We start from the raw sequence: 19978 nt of genomic DNA, 5'->3' as shown, positions 1-19978 counted from the left end.
GGCTCAGAGAGACTGGCAAACCTCACTTAAGTTCCTCCACTCAGTAAGTACAAGAGGTGGGTTTTGAACCCTCGTCAGTAGGATTCCAAAATGTCTCGAATGAAACGTTTCTCCTGCATTTTTGAGTCTCTGAGGCAGTGAGATTAAGTCTCCAGGGAAAATGGCATGCAATGGGTAAGCAACCGAGTACTTCCGTATATGACTGTCAGTATAATACTGGATGACATCTACCAGACAAGGAAACAGGCTGGCTCCGCTGCTGATGCTTTCAGGTGATCTGCCCTTGTGAGTGGTTATCAAAGTGTGAGTCTCTCACCAGCAGCAGAGAATGAGTTAAAAGCATCGGAAATGCAAATTCTTGGACTCGACCCCAGATCTACAGAATAAAGTCCTGGGGCGGGGGGTTAGCAGTATGGTTTAAAATGACCTCTAGATGATTCCAATACACGTATAAGTCTAGAACCACTGCTGAATGCCATACACACTCTCAGTAAAAGTGTACCCCTGAATCAAAGGGTACGATGGTCTTAAGCCTCTTGACACCCAATGCCACACTGCCCCCCCCCAATGGGCTGCACAAACTTAACCTCCCATCAGCCACAAAAGGGAGTGCCAGTGGTATATGTATCATTTACTGTAACCTTTGCTGACTTAGTCAAAGGTCTCTCAAGTAGTGTGTGAAGCTGGTGACTGTTCGAATACATATAAAAAGGCTCTTCGAACCTGTGCAAAGTGCTTTATATGACCTTACTTTCCAGAGTTTTCTTCAGAGCTGGCATTTATAGTGCTACATCTAAGATATCCAAGAATGAATTCCAGGGACACATTGGTAAGCATTTAGAGCCAGAAGAGGAAACCTTTTCCAAATTAAAGATAGGTTACTAATATACTTAACATTAATTAAACACAGAAAAATCTAGGAACATTTGTCAAAACACTGAACCAGCAAGCAAATCTAATTAACATGTAGTACAGACTGTATAGTGTTTTAATTGGGGGGTAGGGGGTTGGGACATGATGCACATGAAACTATTCGCAAAATGACACAAACACACACATAAATGCACACTTCTCAGAGCAAAAGGTGCTGGGGTTTCACCAGATTCACACAAGAGGAACTGTAAGCCTGCAAAATGTACGCATGTTGGAATTAAAGACACGGCCTGTGCCAGGGAAACCCTCCCAGCAGGAAGGCTAAAGAGAGGCTCACTAATTGTGAGATGTCATGATAAGTCATCCGGTAACAAGCTTAAAACCAGAAACAAGTAAGAATGTAAGAAAACAAAGAAAAAAGGCAGAAGAGAGAAAATAAAAGGACATGCGCTTCTAGGAAAGAGAGTTCATAAATAGCTGGATTGAACAAATACCTTCAAATTTGACAACTATTTTAAAATTAGCCATTAGGATTTCAGTTGTTCCAGCTCTATGACAAATAGAAGTGAATAAGCTAAAACTCAATATAAAAGTATATGAAATATGGACACCACCGACCAAATGACCAGCCTTGTCAGTCCCCATCTAATCTCTGGAGATCGAACACGAACACTTGACTCAGGCAATGGTCTGTGTAAACAGATAGGCCCCACACCATTTCCTGGAGACCAGTACACTCAGATGCTGGCGTCCGGCATAGAAAGACTTCTACTTGTTGTTCCACATGGAAATCCCCCTTGCTTATCCCAAACTTAAAAATGGCAGAGTGGCAAAGATACACTTCTTGGGCACTTAGGTCATAAACCACGCCCATACAGCTCAGTATATACCTTCCATCCACTCTCTCCTGATTGAAAGGGTTAAATTAAATCAGCTGGTGTGCATGTGCTGAGTTACTGGTTCCCAAGTTGTACCAATGTCTTCAAAAATCCCACCAACATAGACACAAATAAACTCTTCCTCTCTGGGTTACTGAAGACGTATTGCTTAAGTCATTCATCTGTTAATTAGTCATACGTATATCTTCTACAGCTTGTTTTCATTTTGCTTTGAGATTTTTATTGATATTTAATGCATATATTTATGTTTTGTTCCATTACGATTAGATTATAAGTTTTATGAATTCAGGGAGATGTTAAGGGTATTTCTTCATATCTTCTAGCCAACCATAGGACTGTGAACCTAAGATATGCTCGTTTTTATGTTAATTTTCTTTGGTAAGAGAACTATGGGGAAGAACATCTGCTCTTTGAGTGACTCAGTGTCCAACCTCCATTTCCTTAGTAGGCTGACTGATTATTCCTCTAGCCAACAATAATGCCAAAACATTTAATTTGTAAAATGCATTCAGTTAAATGATTAGAAAGGAACTCTGCAGGTAGGATGAAACCAACAAGTGACCTTACCGCTCCGGAAAATGTAAGACAAAGTCTTAAACTGTGATATATGTATTTCTTGAGGGATAATTTTGAAAAAAAAAAATAAGGCATGATCCCTCAGTTTTGTCACTTTCTATAAAGTAAGTGTAGAAGTTTCTAGAAAGCAAACCTTGCCACATCTGCCATTTACGAATTCAGGGGTCAGCAAAGTTGTTCTGGAAAGGCCCAGATAAGAAGTATTTTAGGGGGGTGCCTGGGTAGCGCAGTCGTTAAGCATCTGCCTTCAGCTCAGGGCGTGATCCCGGCGTTCCAGGATCGAGTCCCACATCGGGCCCCTGGGCTAGGAGCCTGCTTCTTCCTCTCCCACTCCCCCTGCTTGTGTTCCCTCTCTCGCTGGCTGTCTCTCTGTCACATAAATAAATAAAAAAGAAATTTATAAAAAAAAAAAAGAAGTATTTTAGGCTTCGTGAATTATATGTTCTTTGCTGCAAGAATGCACCTCTACTGTGGTAGGAGGAAGGCAAGTCTAGACAACAGCAAACAAGGGGGATGGGATGGTGGTGTTTCAATAAAACCTTTTTCTTTTTCCTTTTTTTTTTTTTAATAGAAGGAAATCTATTAACTCACAGAATTCAAGGAAGGGTTGAGGAAACACATCACGAAAAAGGTAGGTAAGAACCAAATGGCAAGAACAAGCGGATCAGGTAACTCCAGGGCTGTCGAGTCTTCCCCTGCTCTTGACTCTTTCTAGCTCTTTCTTCCTTCTTACATGAGATCCTTAAATGATTACACCTACCTTGTTGGGTCATTATGAGAATTAAATGAGATAACACGTTGCAAAGAAATAAAATACCACAGTACTCAATAATGTCAATAAAACCTTTCTTTAAGAAAAAAAATAGGGGGCAGGCCAGATTTAGCCAGATGGGCCCTGTGGCTTAGTTCACCAACCCCTCGTGTAGTCTGCACGTTTAACACAGCACTTTGTACCTAGAACCTGCCCAGTCAAGGGACTGAACAAATGGCTGAGACAAGTTTAAAATATTTCTGGACTATAACCATGACAATTCTAATTGTGAATATCACATTTCAGCTTATGCATGATGCCTTTCCCTCTGTAAACACATGAATGACACAGTCTTTCCATAAATGTGCACAGCGTACGCATCTAATCCACAGCACAAACTTGCAGTTGGGAAGACAAGTGCATATGCAATGAGCTAATCGGAGTATCATAATAAAAATGCACGTAAAGGCATTTTCACTTACTACTTTTGGATGGTGAATGCCTATTGAGTTGAAATGGAAATATCATGAGTAGGACGAAAAAAATGAGGCAAGGTAAGCAATATTATCACAGTATTATTTATCATACACATTAGGATCAAAAATAGTCAGGAAAGAATGAGCATTGTGTCATTCTCTCCCAGTCTTTAACCTTGTAAAAGGTTGTTGAGTTCGTAGGGAAGATAACAAGAGTCAATACAAGAGGCTATTAAAAATGGAACTACGTCTTACCACGCAACCTTGAAAAATTAATACTTAATAATTATAATAATAAAAGGCCATTTCTGTGCCGTTTTAGGATGTTACATATTATTTTATTAAATTTTCCCAAAACTCTTTCTTCCTTTGGCTCTGAGACACATGGCTCTGCTGTTGAAAAGCAAAAGACATTTTACGCACAATTTTCCCTCTACTCGAAAGAGGTATATTGTGCCCTTCAGTGAACATAAAATTGATATTATCATCTCTTAGTTTATATCTCACTACTTAACCTTCAGATTAAAAGTTATTGGATTTGAATGACTAAAAAGACATCATGTCACCTTCCCTTCAATGTGGAGACAGGGGAGTTCAGGATGAGAGAAGGTACAGTGATAAAAACACGGATTTCGGATCAGCCGACACCTTCCCTCTTTTGACAAGCGACCGTGATACTGACGCTTCCCTGTGCTTGTCTGGATGATAAACTGTGTGACAAACGGTTTACTTTCAGAAACTTTGCTGAAGACGAAACTGCGTCAGGAAGTTAATTTTATTTGGAGTACAGTCGAAAAGGAGCAGTCTAAAAATAAGGATGAAAGAGTTAATTCAAGGAGAACCTTAGGGTTACCACCTTAAAAAAAATCTTACCCCTCTACTGGCAGAAGATACTGGAAAATGTTCTCTCTGAGCTGCTTTCCCTCCATCTGCCTCTATGCAGGGCTCGACTTAAACACACAAACAAGGCCCTGACATCCCTAAGCAGTTTAATCCATACCTCGTCAATGAGTCTGCCAATAGCACCAGTGTTTAATAATTACACGTCGTATTTTTCCAACAAAAGAAACATAACACGCACCCCCTTTCACCCTAAAAAACAAATTCATTCTAAGAAGCTTGTGTCAATATGAAACAGACTTTATCAAAGATCTAACTTGGTAGTTTTGTTCTCTAAAAGAGATTAAGTCCATTCCGTGATCAATAGGAACACAAGGCAGTTTATCAGCATTTCCCATGTGACTTGTGGAAGATATACTCATTAGTAACTGGCAAAGGCTAAAGGGAAAATACTTGATAATTTTAATCTGAATAAACATATACAATCAAAAGAGTGAGTTTTCGTGATGTAAGAGGATGTCGTTTTTTAAACAGCCTTTAAAAAAAAAAAAAAAGGACTTTTCCAAACTAAGTCCGTTCCTTATTTACAAGTTACGTTTGTGCTTGTGCACAAGTTGTGTTTGTCCGATAACCGACCCGTGGCACGTAAGAAAGGAGCGTGGGTTGTCCTCCTGATGCCCTTCTCTTCTGTTCCATGGTGCCACCATTTTGCCAGTCATTCAGATGGGAAATGCTGACTCATCATCCTTCATCACTCCCACTCCTTGATATTTTCACATGTCCTACTTCAAAAGGCTCTGCTGATTTTCCAGCACTCCCCTCAACACTCTCTTGTGACCATAGCCCTCCTTTCTCTTCCTATTTCATTCATTCGCAGAGTCTGTCAAAGAACCGCTCTATGTCAGGGGCTGTGCTGTGTGCTGGGGAACATCAGGGAGTAAGAAAGGGCCATCCCAGCCCATACGGGTCCTACAGTTCACCAAGGTATTCAAGTGTAGGAGGAGAAATGCAGAAAGCAAGGCGGTAAAGGTGGTCAATGAAAGCGAGTCCTCAATTAAATGAAGGGAGAGTTAGTGGCCCATTACTAAATTCAGGACTTACCTCAAGAGCCCTGTCGCTGCTATTAACCTCTCAAACATCTCTTTCCTTCCAAGCCAGGCCAGGTTCAACCTTCTAATTTACGTTTAGTACCCCTCCTCCTGAATGGCCTTTCTTCTCCACCTAGAAACCTCCCCTGGCTTAGAAACCCAAGCCTCCAACAAGCTGAATCCAGGTAACCTTCGAACCACCTTCCCCCTGTCCCCACCCTTGCTCTTCAGGCTCTTCAGGCTCTAGTCAAATAAACTCCAAATTAATTACTCTACCATGCACATTTCCTCACACAGGTGGTGCAGGGATTAGCTACATGAAAGAATACGCAACAAACGAATAAATGCATTTCAAGAACTCCAAAGTGAAGAAACAAAGTTAATACATAGTTTCCAGTGTAGCACATTTATTAGCTCACTTGGAACAAAGCTGAGGCCAGGCCAGTATGTGCAACCTTCTTCGCCACATTTTCTCGTGAGAGGAAAAAGAAAAAAAAAATGTGGTTGTATTTCTCTGAACCAAATCAAACACAGTATTTAGCGAAGGGCCTCTGGAATGTTACAAGTAACACTTCATAATTACAATAGATTGGAGTTCAAAGACCAAGTGATGAAAAGAAACTTTCTAATACGGGGTTCAATTCCCTATATAAACTTCCCTTTTGTTGCTCCATCTACCACTTGCATTTATATTGCCATTCTACTTTGTCATAAAAGCAGTCACCTTGTAACCCTTTTTATCAAGTAATCTATGCACTACCTAAAAGTACACTCGACTCCATCAGTCGAGCTATAGAGGTTTACATTACACAAACATACCAATTCTGCGTGCTCAGCACTACTTGTCAATAAACGCCAGCAGTTGCAAAACAGCAAAGTAGGTTCCTTGCCTTCGGAGAACAGATAGGAGTCGGCCAGTTTTGCAAAACAAACTCTCTGCAATCAGGGAAGCTAATCTGTCAACAAATTACCATTAAAGTCATACCTCCTGAAAGTTCAAAAAGAGATGTCTGATTAGACAAGAGAGAGGGGGGTATTTATTACTACTACTACTACTAGCTCACGGGTCAGAGCTTAAAATTACCTTCTCAAAGTAGGGATGCTTTTGTTTAAAGTTGAGGGTACACTTCACTCCTGGTGAAATGTGGCATCTAGCTTTCTATGTACTTGGCTCTTTTTTTGTTGTTTCTCATGCCATCTTACCCTTCAACAGAGAAATTAATGACACACAACTATTCAGTTATCAAAACTTGAAAGGATTTCATATAAGGCTCCCATCAGAAGTTACCTAAATCTCTGACAATATTTTGATGACAGGGAGGTAAAAACTCACAGAGTAAAGAACTAACTTCAGCAGTCAGGGTGGAGTATGCCTTTTCCAGAAAGAGCCACCAAAGGAATTGAGAAAAAGTGGAAGTCTGTTATCATTGTGGCTGTTTTTCTTTATTTGTCACAGTTATCCCAATTTCTGCCTCACTTTTATTTCAAATTGTTTGTGTGCTTTTTGCTAACATTTTGGTGGCACCAATTCCTACTACAAATTTTTGATCATCAATATTTTCTATATTTGAACTCTACCTTGTGTTCAAAAAGAATATATCAAAAGGTAGAGTGAGTCCTTTAAAATTATAGTTTGAGTCTTCACCCACCAGTGAAGGAAGGTGCTAGCCCCTATCACAGTGCCTGCCTCAATGAGAGAACTCAATAAATTCAGATCTTCTTCTACCCTGCCTTCCAGAAGCTTCCCTTATCAGACACAGAGATGCTGACTATGTTTTTTTCCTTCCAGTGGCATCGAAAGACCCACCTTTCAGACACAGTCCCTGGCAACGACAAGGCAAAAGGCCATTTGAGGGCATTCCTAACAAAGTTAATAAAGCAACCTTTTGCAAAGAGAAGAATGGTAAGGCCGAACTGGCCATTGCTACCTCGTCTTTATACTAATCCACACCTAATCATTTGGGCCTCCCTACGTAGAGTGAGGAACGAGGCAAAGGATGGCCGCAATAATGGTAACACGGTTCCCATAAAGGAACAGGAGTACGAACGAGAAGCGCACGGGGACGGTCTCTTTCATTGGAGCTTTCTGCCCATCCAAACACACACAGTGATTTCTTCCAGGTGTCGTTTTTCACAGGGGCACTTCGAGCTGGAAATGTTGGCAGGACAACCTCCCTCTTTTGCTCGATATCCACTAGTCATTTTCGTAACAAGAACAAAATGAGGCTATTCATTCCGCCATTTTGAAAATGAAGAGAAGAATCTTTAATTTTTGTGGCTTGGTTTATGCTAACATGTTCACACTCTGGTCATTATAATTTGGTTACTCACATTCAGGAGACCCCAGGATATAGACCCGTGATTCTCCCAGGCCCCTCTGATAGTATATTTTCTATATCCTTGTGAATATACACAGCCTCATCTCCTTCCTGAGACCTCTCCTACTCCTCCTGTCTCTCTGAGCTTCTCTGGTCCTGGGCAGTGACTCATCTCTCACCTCCTTTAATAGCTCATTGGCAAAATGCAACCCAATGAATCCCTCTTCTTCCCGCTCATGATGTTTCAGAAGCTACTTGTCCTTCCTTCCTCTCTTAATGCCTCAGGATTCATTCAATGCTTTCTTCTCTTTCTTTTACGTTATTAACAGGAAACATGTACACAGACACACGTTGATGGTGGAGGTGTACCTTTTGGGCCAGAAAGCCCAACACTTTAAACCAAATGTCAAAGAACCAATGTCAATGAATGAAACAAATACTTCACTTATCCACACTCTCTAAATAATCCATATTCAAATCCCATACATACTGTATCTTTTTTTTTAATGTCTTTCTCATAGACTACCTCTATACTGCCCTCCTCATATAAAACAATAGCCACACCTCAAAACCACAGCAACCAAAGCTCTCTCTATACTGATTTGCAGACAATAAAACTGCCAGGTGGTACCCAAAAAAAAAACCCCATCATTAAATGGAATGTTGTTAAGAAATAGCTGTTTTATTTAACAGCTATTCATTTTTATTGAATAAACATTTTCTAGTATGCATTCTGTTAATTGACCTGACAGCATATGCTGTATATGGAGAAACTTCTAAACATTATGCTCTATGTAATATGCTTATCTGAAAAAGCTCTCATTTGCAGCAATATGGAAATAAAATTCTGCTTTCTAAAATTCAAGACTTTTAAAATGCATTAATCCACACAGTTTATGAAATTGCTCTGGACATTTTAAAATCCTTTCTTTAGGAAAAAAAACTTCAGTAATTGGTAATAGTATTTGTTGCTGAGTTTCATAATGGAGTAGTGCATATCCAACACAGAACTTTTACAGACCCAGAAATGGGGCAGGCATAATAGGAAATAAAAAGCAGTTATGGTATCGGGTAAAGAATTACCCAGTGGCTAAAAGAAATGTTCAGAAACTCTATCAAATTATATTATTAGGAAAGTATTGTTATAATAGTTTCATGGCCCAGATCTAAGTAGACTTGAAACATTACGGAGATAATACGTTTCATTTTGAGGAAGGAAGACAGTTGGGGAGTGTGTTGGCGGGCTCCTCCAGCTACTGGCAGCACCTCTCCTTGGGCGATGGCTTCTGAGTGATGATGGCATCTTGCAGAACTACCAACCCCCCTGCCGAGAGGGCCACCAATGAGCGACGCTGCTGGGTGGGAGCTGGAGCAGCCTGGAGGGTGGCAGGCTCCCTGACTTCACGAGCAATCCATCCCCTAACAACTGTTGCCCTGTAGGAATATGGGTCTAGGGTTACCAGATCTTCTGATTTTTCAAGAGAAGATGGAAAAGCCAGATTCCCCCTACTTTTCTAGGTTGGCACCTAAGTAATTCTTTTTTTTTCTTTTTTGTTTTTAACAATTCTTCTTAGACCTAATTTAGCCAACCTATAGACGAGTCCCAGCATAGAAGTCACTCATTCCACAGCTAATCTTTGTGAAAGCTCTCCATTCTGAAAGGGCACTTGCTATCATTTGTAATTATCTTTAGTAATAAGAATCAAACATGGAAAGGCTTGCATTTATTTTAAAAGTCCTGGCACTAGGCAAAAATTCTCCCTATATCGTCAACGATTGCACTGGTGCAACTGGAAAATCCTATAACGTTCAGTGTTACACACAGCGTAATTAACTCATTTTTATACCAAGCCCTTTTAAGCCACATCTTTTTGTTCCATGGACTTCTAACATATTTTACAGTTCTAATTCTCTTCCACTGTCCTACATTAATCAAAGCTGTAACCCCTGTTGTCTTTGTACTACAGAATCAGAATGTGCCCCTGGCGAGGAATGGGGGAAAAGTCAACAGGAATTAAATTTCAGTGCAACTGTTTACTCAACTGTGGCCTGCAGTTATTGAAATTTTATCCGTGGTTTTGTGTGACTACCGCAGTAATGAATTCAGCATGGCTGTGATTTTCTCACTGCTGGTATTCTCACTTCAAGGAAAAACCTGTAGACTAAAAATGACGAAAACAACCAAGTCCATCGCGTGGACCCTCGCATTTCTCCAAAGCGCTTAATTGTTGCAGTTTTCGGTCTGGAAGGAAACTAGGATCACTCGTAGTCCTGCAAAACTTTTTCAATCCTTTAGTTTTTTTTCTCAATTCATCTACAGATTTTCTTGTCCTCCAACAACCTGTGAAGAGCCTCATCATACACTTCGAGGGGCAAACAGCTGTCAGTATTTTATTTTAAAACACTGAAAGGGCCTGCCAAGCACAGTATGTGGGGTTTTAGCCACAATGATAAATCCAGCTACTCACTCTCTTCCTAAATCACATCGATAGCAAATAAAAATAAAATTGGTATGAAAAGTATTTAAAAAGAGTTTCAAAGTACAATCAAAAGATATTGACATCCATAACACATAACAGCGTGTTTTCCAAAGTGGTCGCAGCCAAGATAGAGAGGGGAGATGCGAATACCTAATTTTGTTACTCACGCTTTTTAAGGAAGATGCTGTTAAAATGTACTTTCTTAACTGTCTTCTATGAGGCTAATGTATTGTTGCTGTTATTGGTGTGTGTGTGGGGGGGTGTGTGCTGATGGTATACATGTGAAGACTTTGGATGACTTACTACTTCACGATGGTAAATGATTTTCAGTCCTTCATATAAAACACTGAAGAAGTTAATTTCCAATTTATTTAATTAATGTACCCTAAATACTAAGTATGTGGGGTTCACACCCCACGAGAGCACCACACCTCAACTGCTCCATGAAGAACCAGCGGACCTTGGCCTCTGTAGGGTAAAGACACAGAATACAGCACTCCAAAACACCAAACTACTGCTCGTTCTCAATGTAAGCATAAGTACCTAACAACACCGCGTGAACAACGCATGCACACGCACGGACACCTTCCTACCATCTGAGGATCTGTTCTGCTAACCAGGTCAGCGGTGAGAATTCAGCCATTTGCACTCATTTAAGCGCACAACCTTCCACACAACATACATCATAAATTCCAGCTGATGTGATGCCCGAGGTGCAGGCACAGAAGGGTCTGGGCGGCCAGGGAGAGAGACCACATCCCTTAGGTGAAGCACGTCTGCTAGTTTCCATTTCTTTCTGTTGCAGCTTGCCCCCACCAGGTTCCACTAACTTCTCACAGACTGACAATGTAACGATTCTTCGTATTTTAAAAACTTCTTAGCAAGAAGAAAATAAAACGTGCTCAGAGCCTGGCAAAGGCCATAACCCTCATACAAAAAGGGATTCCCTCTACTTCTCTGATACGGTTTTCAAGAAAATGGTTTGAGAACAGGTTCACCTTCCTCCTCTTCATCCCCCAGAAACGATTTCAGTTGCTTTCAGTAAGGCCCAAAGACGCGTCATTCTTTTTTCACCCTTCTGCGATGGCACCATAACTACGTATTGAGTAAATGAATCAAGGACTGAAATGGAACAAAATCCGCCCATTATCATTAACAAAAACAAATCCTATTTCCTGATTCCAAGAGAGGCTGGAAAAACAGTGCTGTCTTCAAGCGGGTGCTATTTTCTTCTTTGAATTTCCCTCAACACGTGGGCCACACAACACCATTTTCTGGGTCACCTTTACCATTTGGAAATATTTAGTCACTCACAGGTACCCCCTGACACGCCTATGGAGAACGTAAGGAGAATGAGTATGTCCCAATTTATATGCATTTGGGGGAGCCACCAATAAGAGCTAATTTAAAACATTAAGAGGACTTAGCCCCATACCAGCCGCCATATGTACACAAGACACATAGGTCAGTGGCCCACACCCCGAAGTTCCCATAGGTAGCCGGAGGCCATTTCTTACACTTCAGCCTGTGCTGCTGTCGCTCTGCCTGCTGTATACACACCCCTGCCCGTTTGTTTCTACTGTTCTGCTTCTCTCCTGGTTCACCTACTCCCTCTTCTATCCCCTATTCCTTTTATCCATTACCCCTCATTTTGTGTCTTTCTTCACCAGGCTCAATAAGCCTGCTTATTATTATTACTTTTCAACTCAAGCATCAGGAACCATTTCTCCAAAGATTCATTTTAGTCCAAATAGTTCAGCTTCAGGCTGCCACGGTGGGGCCTGGGAAGGGCGCCCCGAGGTGCACTCAAGCTCATCTTTAACAACTGCTCTCCAAGATGGGGGGCATGGGGGGGGCCCAAGGCTCTCAGCTCCCAAGGGCCGGAGCACTAGTCTCTGAAGGCCACCACCAGGCCGCCAGATGCCGCTGACGGCCGGCCTGCCCGCCAGGCGAGCCTCCAACACTCCCGGGCGGCGAGTGCGAGCGGCGAGCTGGAGAGCCGCCCCCCGCCCCGGCCCCTCCCCAGCCCCCCGCGCCCGTGCAGCCCGGCGGCCCACGGGCCACAGTACCTGCTGCTGCTGCACGTGCACGAGCTCAGCGGCCCCCGCGTCCGCGGCCGGCGTCTCCCCGTTGGACCGCCCTTCGCGAAGGCTGGCGCACTGGAGCAAGTGGTTGCCGCCGCTCGACCCGTTCTGGATGGCTGAACCGTTACTTTTTGTCTCAGTCCCAGATTCTTGCATCATGACTCAAAAACCTGATAGAGGGATTTTCAGGAGGGAGCGGGGGAGAGAGAAAAAAGCAGCTGTTAAAACAGTTGTTGGACAGAAGGAGAAGGGCCCTGCCTTCCGTGTTGGCCAAACTCTGTAAACAGTTGTCCTTTTCTTTCACTCACTTTTGGCCCTGGGTCGTGGGCTAGTCCCTTAGTGTCTGAGGACGGAGGGCGGGGGTCGGTCCAGCTTCAAGGTTTAGTAGTGGGCCTTGCAATAGACTGTTTCGCCTTGGAAAAAAAGTACTTTCGGGGGAACTCAGGACGTATGGTTCAGTTTCTGTGGATTGTATCTGGATGTTTTGCTCAAAAACCAGTAAGTCATTGCGAGCAGCACATTACGGGTAACATTAAACGTTAGTGCGTGCGGGCTCTGCGTGGGGGTGGTACACTCCTAGAGAGAGTCTCCGACTCCTCCATCAAGACGTGACACACAGCACCGGGAGGGCCCCTGAGGTCACTGGAGCTGAGCACCCTTATAGTCAAAAAGCCAAGAGCATTTGAGGATTCGTACTCCCCAGAACCATTCAGGTACTGGAAAGTATTCCTAATTGGCCATTCCAGTAAGATCGGCCACATTTAGAGAGGAAAAAAAAAATCACCGCTTTTCGGGAGCTGAAAAAATTCAGACTCTGATCTTTGTCCTAGGGTTAAAACTGTCCTAAGAAATCCTATTCAAAGTTAGGGTTTTTTTTCCTGCTGGATTACTAACCTCTAGTTTGGTTTAAGGCCTGAAAGGTCTGGGACAGCTTATATTTATTTTGGAGAAAAATCTGGCCTTAGGCACACCAAAGAAAAGGTCTGAGTGTGAAAGTATGAAATGTCTAATAAAAAATATTCACACACATGTATGTGTGTGTGTATATATGTGTATGTGTGTATGTATATGCATGCATGTATGTATATATGTATGTGTATATACATATATGTATGTGTATGTATATATGTGTGTATATATGTATGCGTGTATGTATATATGTATGTGTATATACATATATGTATGCGTGTATGTATATATGTGTATATATGTATGCGTGTATGTATATATATGTGTGTGTATATACATATATGTACGTGTATATGTATTTATATGTGTGTATATGTATTTATATGTGTGTATATATATGTATGTGTGTAAGTATATGTGTGTGTGTGTGTATATGGTATGTAAGTCCGTATGTATAGTGCATGATGAGTAGCTGGAGGATATCACCTACATACATGTAAATATATTTCACATTCGGCCCGGCTACTCTCTAGGTACAAAACCATTATCCTCCGGAGCCAATTCAGCTCTCAGTAAAGGCGTCTGATGATGACAAAAGATAGATAATATTTACTCATACCAAATGTTACCATCTATTGATCACCAGTGCTGTGCCAAGCCACCTGCAGGTGATTTATGTATATTCACCAGTTTAGTTCTGAATGCCACTGGTCTCTCCAGGATGCAGATGAGAACACTAGGGCTCCACGAGGAGCCTAGATTTAATTTGCCCAGCATAAATCACTAGTAATGGTGCAATCCGGATTTGAACAAGTTCATTCTGATGTCAAAGTTCTTAACCATGTGTTTTCTTACAGGTGAGGTGCAGTAGGGAGCAAACAATGAAATGGCAGGGTCATACTCCAAATTCAAAGACGAGGACTTTCAACAGGAAAAACATAGTCACTAAAGGACCTGACGGTTCCAATATCGAAGCTGAGAAGTGTCTGCATGTTAGAACTTTAACGTGAAACACCAATCTCGGATAAAAGGGCTGAAAACTTAAATAATTTTGCATTGTGGAAAGACATGCACAACACCATGGATTTCTCCCCACCCATGAAATATGTCACAACAGGGAAACTGAAACACTTGGGACATCTTTAGAGGAGGCCGCCCTCTTGCTAGAAGCTGGTTTAAGTCCCTTTTCTACCGACCTCCCCAAACGTGTGATGGGAAATTAAAAGCAGAAAAATTCACATCTTTCTTCATTTCCTTTCAGTGTACTGTATGATCCAACTTGAGTACAAACTTTATAAACCCAGAAGACTTATTTTTTAAAGTTAATCCAATTCTGAAGGGGATTAAGAATGGCATTTTTTGTTGACAGGTGGGAAACAAACTCAGAAGCAACAGCTGATTCACTCTCTTCTCTTCAGATCAGACTTTCCAGTAATTAGAGTCCTTTAAAAACCGCCTTTATATCTTTACAGTCTGCAGAATATAAAATCTATCAAAAATACGACTAAAACTTTCTCTAAGAAGAACCAGGCAATACAAGTACCCTATTTGTTGCCAAAAAAGGCATTAATTTGTGAAATTGAGGGGTTTTCCCCCCAATGTTTCAGTTTCTGTTTCACAAACATGCCCATTTGTACAGAAATGAAGGAAAGGATGGCGTTTAGGCGTCTGAAGGCGAGGATGGTTGTCCTAGAGTAGGTAACAAGGAAACTCGCTCAATTCTTTAGGTATGTCACAAGCACACCTCAAGAAAAAACAAAAACATTTTTTTAACTTTCTAGAAAGCCTGCTCATATCAGCGAATGGACCCCCAAAAGATAAAAACATGGCTTACACATGAAATCCATACCTGCCCTGAGAAGGGGGCATAGCTAGCCAAATATTCTGTCCTCAGAGCTATAGGAAAGAATGCTTCTTTCCACACCCTGTGACCATCGGGATGCCTGGCCTCAGAACAGGTGTCTAAGAGACTGGCCCCGCTTCTGTTTCCTGGGTTTGACACCGTGGTCGTGGGTGGAGTACGAACAGTCTCCAATCCACAATTTGATGAGAAGGTTTTGCTCTACACAGTTCCAAGAAGACTGCCAAGTCCTCCAGGAGAAGTTTTGCAGGCATCTCGCCAAGCAGCTTGGCTTGCGAATCGGGTCTGTGAGAGTGCAGGCATTGGGACCGAAATTGCATAAAGGATTATTTTGGTCTGAGGATGTCCTTAATTAGTCAAGTGCTAACAGTAGTATGTAGGTTGCAAGATTTAAAATTTCCCATAATCTCCCACACCAATCAGGAGAAAACAGCTTTTTGAAAAGCACATGTGAAAAATTAGGAGTGTCGATGTCTAAGAACATTTCTAACAATATCTGGGCTGGCAATATTTCTTTCTATGGAATGTTCCAAGCCATTTAATAAGGCTTTATGTCTGTACAACACTTCACAAACTACAAGGCTCTCTGAGGTACTTTTCAAACTCATAACAAGTCCATCAGGGAGAAGAAGCAGGTGAAATTTATCCCCATTTTACAGATAAGAAAACAAAAGCCCAGTAGGTTAAGGAATAGATACATCCATAACCATTTCCTATTTCAGATGTGAACTTGTCCATTCAATGAATGACAGCGAATTTCCCATTTGCAAAGTCCTGGGCAAGGTGGTACATTCGTAAATGAATGAAAAGAAAACTAAGTAATTCCAGGAAAGACGGTATCAAGGTGGCAGGTAGACAAATAAAAGCATCTAAAATACAATGATGAAAGTGTCAGCATTCTTTAGCAAACACCTCTATTTGTCTTTTTCTATTGAGTTTTACAATTTGGGAATCATCTGAAAGGAGGTCAATGTATACAAGAGGCACGTGAGCTTTCTGACATCGAACAGTGTACCTTCTTTTCTTAGAGGAAGCTTGTCATAGACACTCAGTTTGTATAACCTCCGTTTCCCTCTGGGACTCCTTATAACCAATGAACTACTCTGCTCCACGGCAAACCGAGAGCAAGAAACGATACACAATCACCCCGAGCACGCGAATATGGAGGCATGGCACCTGGAGGACATGACCAGCCCTCCCCACTAACAAGCCCTCTGGAAACAAAAACAAATCTTCCTCTGGCTTCTTGCATGGCTTCTCCGAATGAGCTGGGCCTGTTTAAGTCACATATGATCCATTCAACACAACCCTGCAAAGGCTGAGGCTGTAATCACATGGACGTCAGAAAGCTAAAGGAAGCCAAAATGGCCCACTTCTCGTCTTGCTTGGAAACATGACAGAGCTACTGATTTCAAAAGATCGATTTTTGTGCTGAAGGAACTTGTAGAAAAGGATAAGAACTGAGTTTAGCGCGCTTATTTATTGTCGCTGCCAACAGAGCATACTCTGGAAGTATTCTGGAAAATTCATAATGTCCAGGCCAATGTATTTATAGTAAATTAAAGCAATGCTTTATTATTATGATTATTTCCTTGGTTACAGTGTTGATGCTGAAAATTTAAGGAAAATAAAGCCCTTGTTATCATGCTTGTGAAAGATTTTAAGCTAACAGAAAGTTCAGTCTTGATTCCAGGGCAGTTAATTAAGGTTGACCAAGTCAGGCAGAAGTAAATTAACTTGGCTGATCAATTATTTATATGAAGCAGAATAAATGCCCTTAAAGAACTTGGTCTGTTCATGAAAGAATGTGTAAATTAAACTAAACATAGTTTTGTAAAATATATTCCTACTTCTATGGGGAGAAGAGGAGAAGTTAATGGTGAAACCACTTGTAGGAAAATGATGATAGTGATGACACAGTCCTCCCCCATCCCAAAGCAAAGATCCTCTTTCTCATTGTTCATCCAGTGCCAGAAAAGAAGGAAAATGGAAGGCATTTTGAAGAGATAACAGAAGCTCTTGGGGGGGGGGGGGAGAAAGAGAGGGAGCAAAGGAAGGAGGGGGAAAGGAAAGAAGAAAAGGAGGTAGGGAAGGGAGGGACAGAGAAGGGGAAGAAGAAAGGGAGGGAGGGAAGGACAGAGGGATGAGGAGGGAAAGAAGAAGACAGCAACTCTAAGAATGGAGAGACCCTGTGAATGTCCGTATTTTGGAATTACTGAACAAGAGGCACGCTTACTCCATCATCTGTCAGACTCCGCGCAGAGTTTGTAGACGGGACTAGAATAAAGGTGGGAGGCTATCTCTAGTTCTAAAAGAAGGACTCACGTCGCATCGTGATGATTCAAAGTCCACATCGATCATGTTCATGAGATTTGGGAAAGAAGAAAAACTTGTGTGTATTAAGATACAAAGCATACACTTACTTCTGGGTTCATCAGATAAATGAACGGTTTCCCTTTAAATGTGCAAAAGGTCTACCTGGCAACAAAATACATATAAAGGAGTTCTAAGGAGCAAAGTGCAGCTAAGGGGAGTCTTCCCTGCCGGCCCGGAAACAGCAGGTTGGCACAGGACACTAACCCAGAGCCTTACTCTCCATCTTCTTGCAGGAGTTCCTCCCAGTCAAAACAGGGACTCAAGAACAGAAAGCATCCTGAAGAAAGTCTAGCTTTGACAATGGAGACTTCGCATTTCCTAGCACATAGCACGTGCTTTGCAAGTGTTCACCCTTCATCTGGCCAGATGCACTACAGCAGGTGGCTGAGACAGAGGAAGGGCTGGTGGAGGGATTACAAGTGAAACTGAGGGGTTCAGGAAACAGGTGAAAAAAGGGCAGGATGGAAGGGCCCCAAGTGGCCCCAAGATGCAGAATCATGCCACCTAAGTGGGGATTTTATAGCATACTTTCAAAGGAAAAAGGGGGGGGGAAGGGAGGAGGAAGACTACAACAAGAAAAACAAAGTAACACCGGCTGATTATTTTCACATCTGAGATACTCCCACAAGTTGTGAATGAACCCTCCAGACACCACTGCCTGCCTATCCACCGCCCCCAGTGGCAGGGGTCCCATGCCACGGAAAGACCATCCAGAGCCCAAGTTTAGGAAGAGAAGTCGATGTGGTGACTGTGTTATGAAGGCACCATCTTCCAATACCAAATTTTCATAATTATAACAGAAAGGCGTAAATTTTCTAATGCATGGCAGTTCAAAAAGTAATCAAGGGAATGAGCCGGAGGGCTATTTTAATGTATGCAAAGCTAGTGACCCACAGTAAATGGGAGGTAAGCTACAATGAATGCAAAGTAATGCACACATACTGAAGTCCTGGTCTGATGAGGGACGGCTAAAATTAACACCCAATTAATTTCCGAATTGACAAACAAATGAAACCCATAAATCTACTTTCTCATTAATTTTCTTGTGGTATAATTTAAAGCAGTAATATGAGGGCAAAAACTGAGCATTATCCATCATAAATATCAGAAAGATAGCACTGTAACACCATAAATTATGCATATTACCTGTTGTTAAAAATGATTTATGTATTATCAACTTTATCGTGCACTGTAGATATCTAGATCTATCTTTAAAAATCTAGAATTTCACTTAGCACTTAGGAAGAAAAAGTTCAGGAGCAATGAAATAGTCAAAAATATGGGGTTTCTTTTGCTTTTGTTTAAGACTACTTACATAAGCCATACAGGAGAGAACGGCAAAACTGGAATCTTCCCAAATCTTAGGTCAGCAGAGGTTGAGGATTTCATGGAAGCGTCGGGCTGGGCCTCTCAACAGAGAAAGAACCAGGTCTAGGAGACCCCTCCCGGAAAGCCTTGGTACATGTGTCCTCAGGGAGCTACTCCTGCAGGAAATGCAGCTTGGGGCTGGAAAGGAATGGGTCCAGGCGAGGATATCCTGGACGTACCTCAGACAGCCAGAGGGGGAGAACCTACAGCTATGGGTGCTCAGTGAAGCAAAGAATCCTCAGTTGGAGAGAAGTCTGGGAGGATAATTAGGTTCGTTGTTCATAATGTAATATGGTAGCTCTCTTACCTTCATAGTTCAAAGGAGGAGAAAAAAAGAACTGGGAACTAGTTTGTATTTATCAATCAACCTAGAAGTACTCTCTGCCTATCAAGTAAACGGATAAAGAGGCAGTCAGAGTAAAATGATCTCCTTCCTGGCCTCTCCAGCTCCATTTCTTTAGTAACAGTTAAAAAAAAATAAAACGAAACAAAACAAAAAAACACCTTTACTTTGAACTTTACTTTCAGGCACACCTTACACATATAGTAGGCTCCCCTTATCCATGGGGAATATGCTCTGAGACCCCCAGTGGATGCCTGAAATTGCAGATAGTACTGAACCCTACATACTGTTCTTTTCTTTTCTTTTTTTTTAAGATTTTATTTATTTATTTGAGAGAGAGGGAGAGAGAGTACGTGCACAAGCAGGGAGAGCAGCAGGCAGAGGGAGAAGCAGGCTCCCTGCTGAGCAAGGAGCTTGATGCGGGGACTGCATCCCAGGGCCCAGGGATCATGACCTGAGCCAAAGGCAGATGCTTAACCGACTGAGCCACCCAGGCGTCCCCACTATGTTCTTTTCTATACATACACACATACCTATGATAAAATTGAACTCCTAAATTAGGCCCAGCCAGAGATTCACAACAATAATGATAAACCAGAATCATTATTATAATCTAGTGTAATAAAAGTTATGTGAATGTGACCTCTCTCCCTCTCTCACAGTATATTACTGTACTGTACTCACCCTTCTTCTTGTGATGACATGAGATGATAAAATGTCTACGTGATGAGCTTAA

At 41.8% G+C, this 19978-nt stretch overlaps 1 protein-coding gene across 5 annotated transcripts in view; it reads right to left on the bottom strand.

The window, feature by feature from the left end:
- The window catches only part of FOXP1 (forkhead box P1), a 563431-nt gene that overhangs the window by 211312 nt on the left and 332141 nt on the right, over positions 1–19978 (bottom strand). For all 5 annotated transcript variants that reach the window (XM_087866857.1, XM_045808086.2, XM_087866856.1 and 2 more), the window contains one exon: positions 12371–12555. In XM_087866857.1, coding sequence (XP_087722983.1) covers positions 12371–12544 — 174 coding nt within the window. In that variant the 5' untranslated portion in view covers positions 12545–12555. The remainder of the gene's footprint in view (positions 1–12370; positions 12556–19978) is intronic.

This window comes from Ursus americanus, chromosome 14 (assembly GCF_024610735.1).
Source record: "Ursus americanus isolate L20-20 chromosome 14, mUrsAme1.1.p, whole genome shotgun sequence".
Classification (NCBI taxonomy): domain Eukaryota; kingdom Metazoa; phylum Chordata; class Mammalia; order Carnivora; family Ursidae; genus Ursus; species Ursus americanus.
The sequence above is the reverse complement of the archived record's forward strand: the minus strand, read 5'-3'. Positions and strand labels throughout refer to the sequence as shown.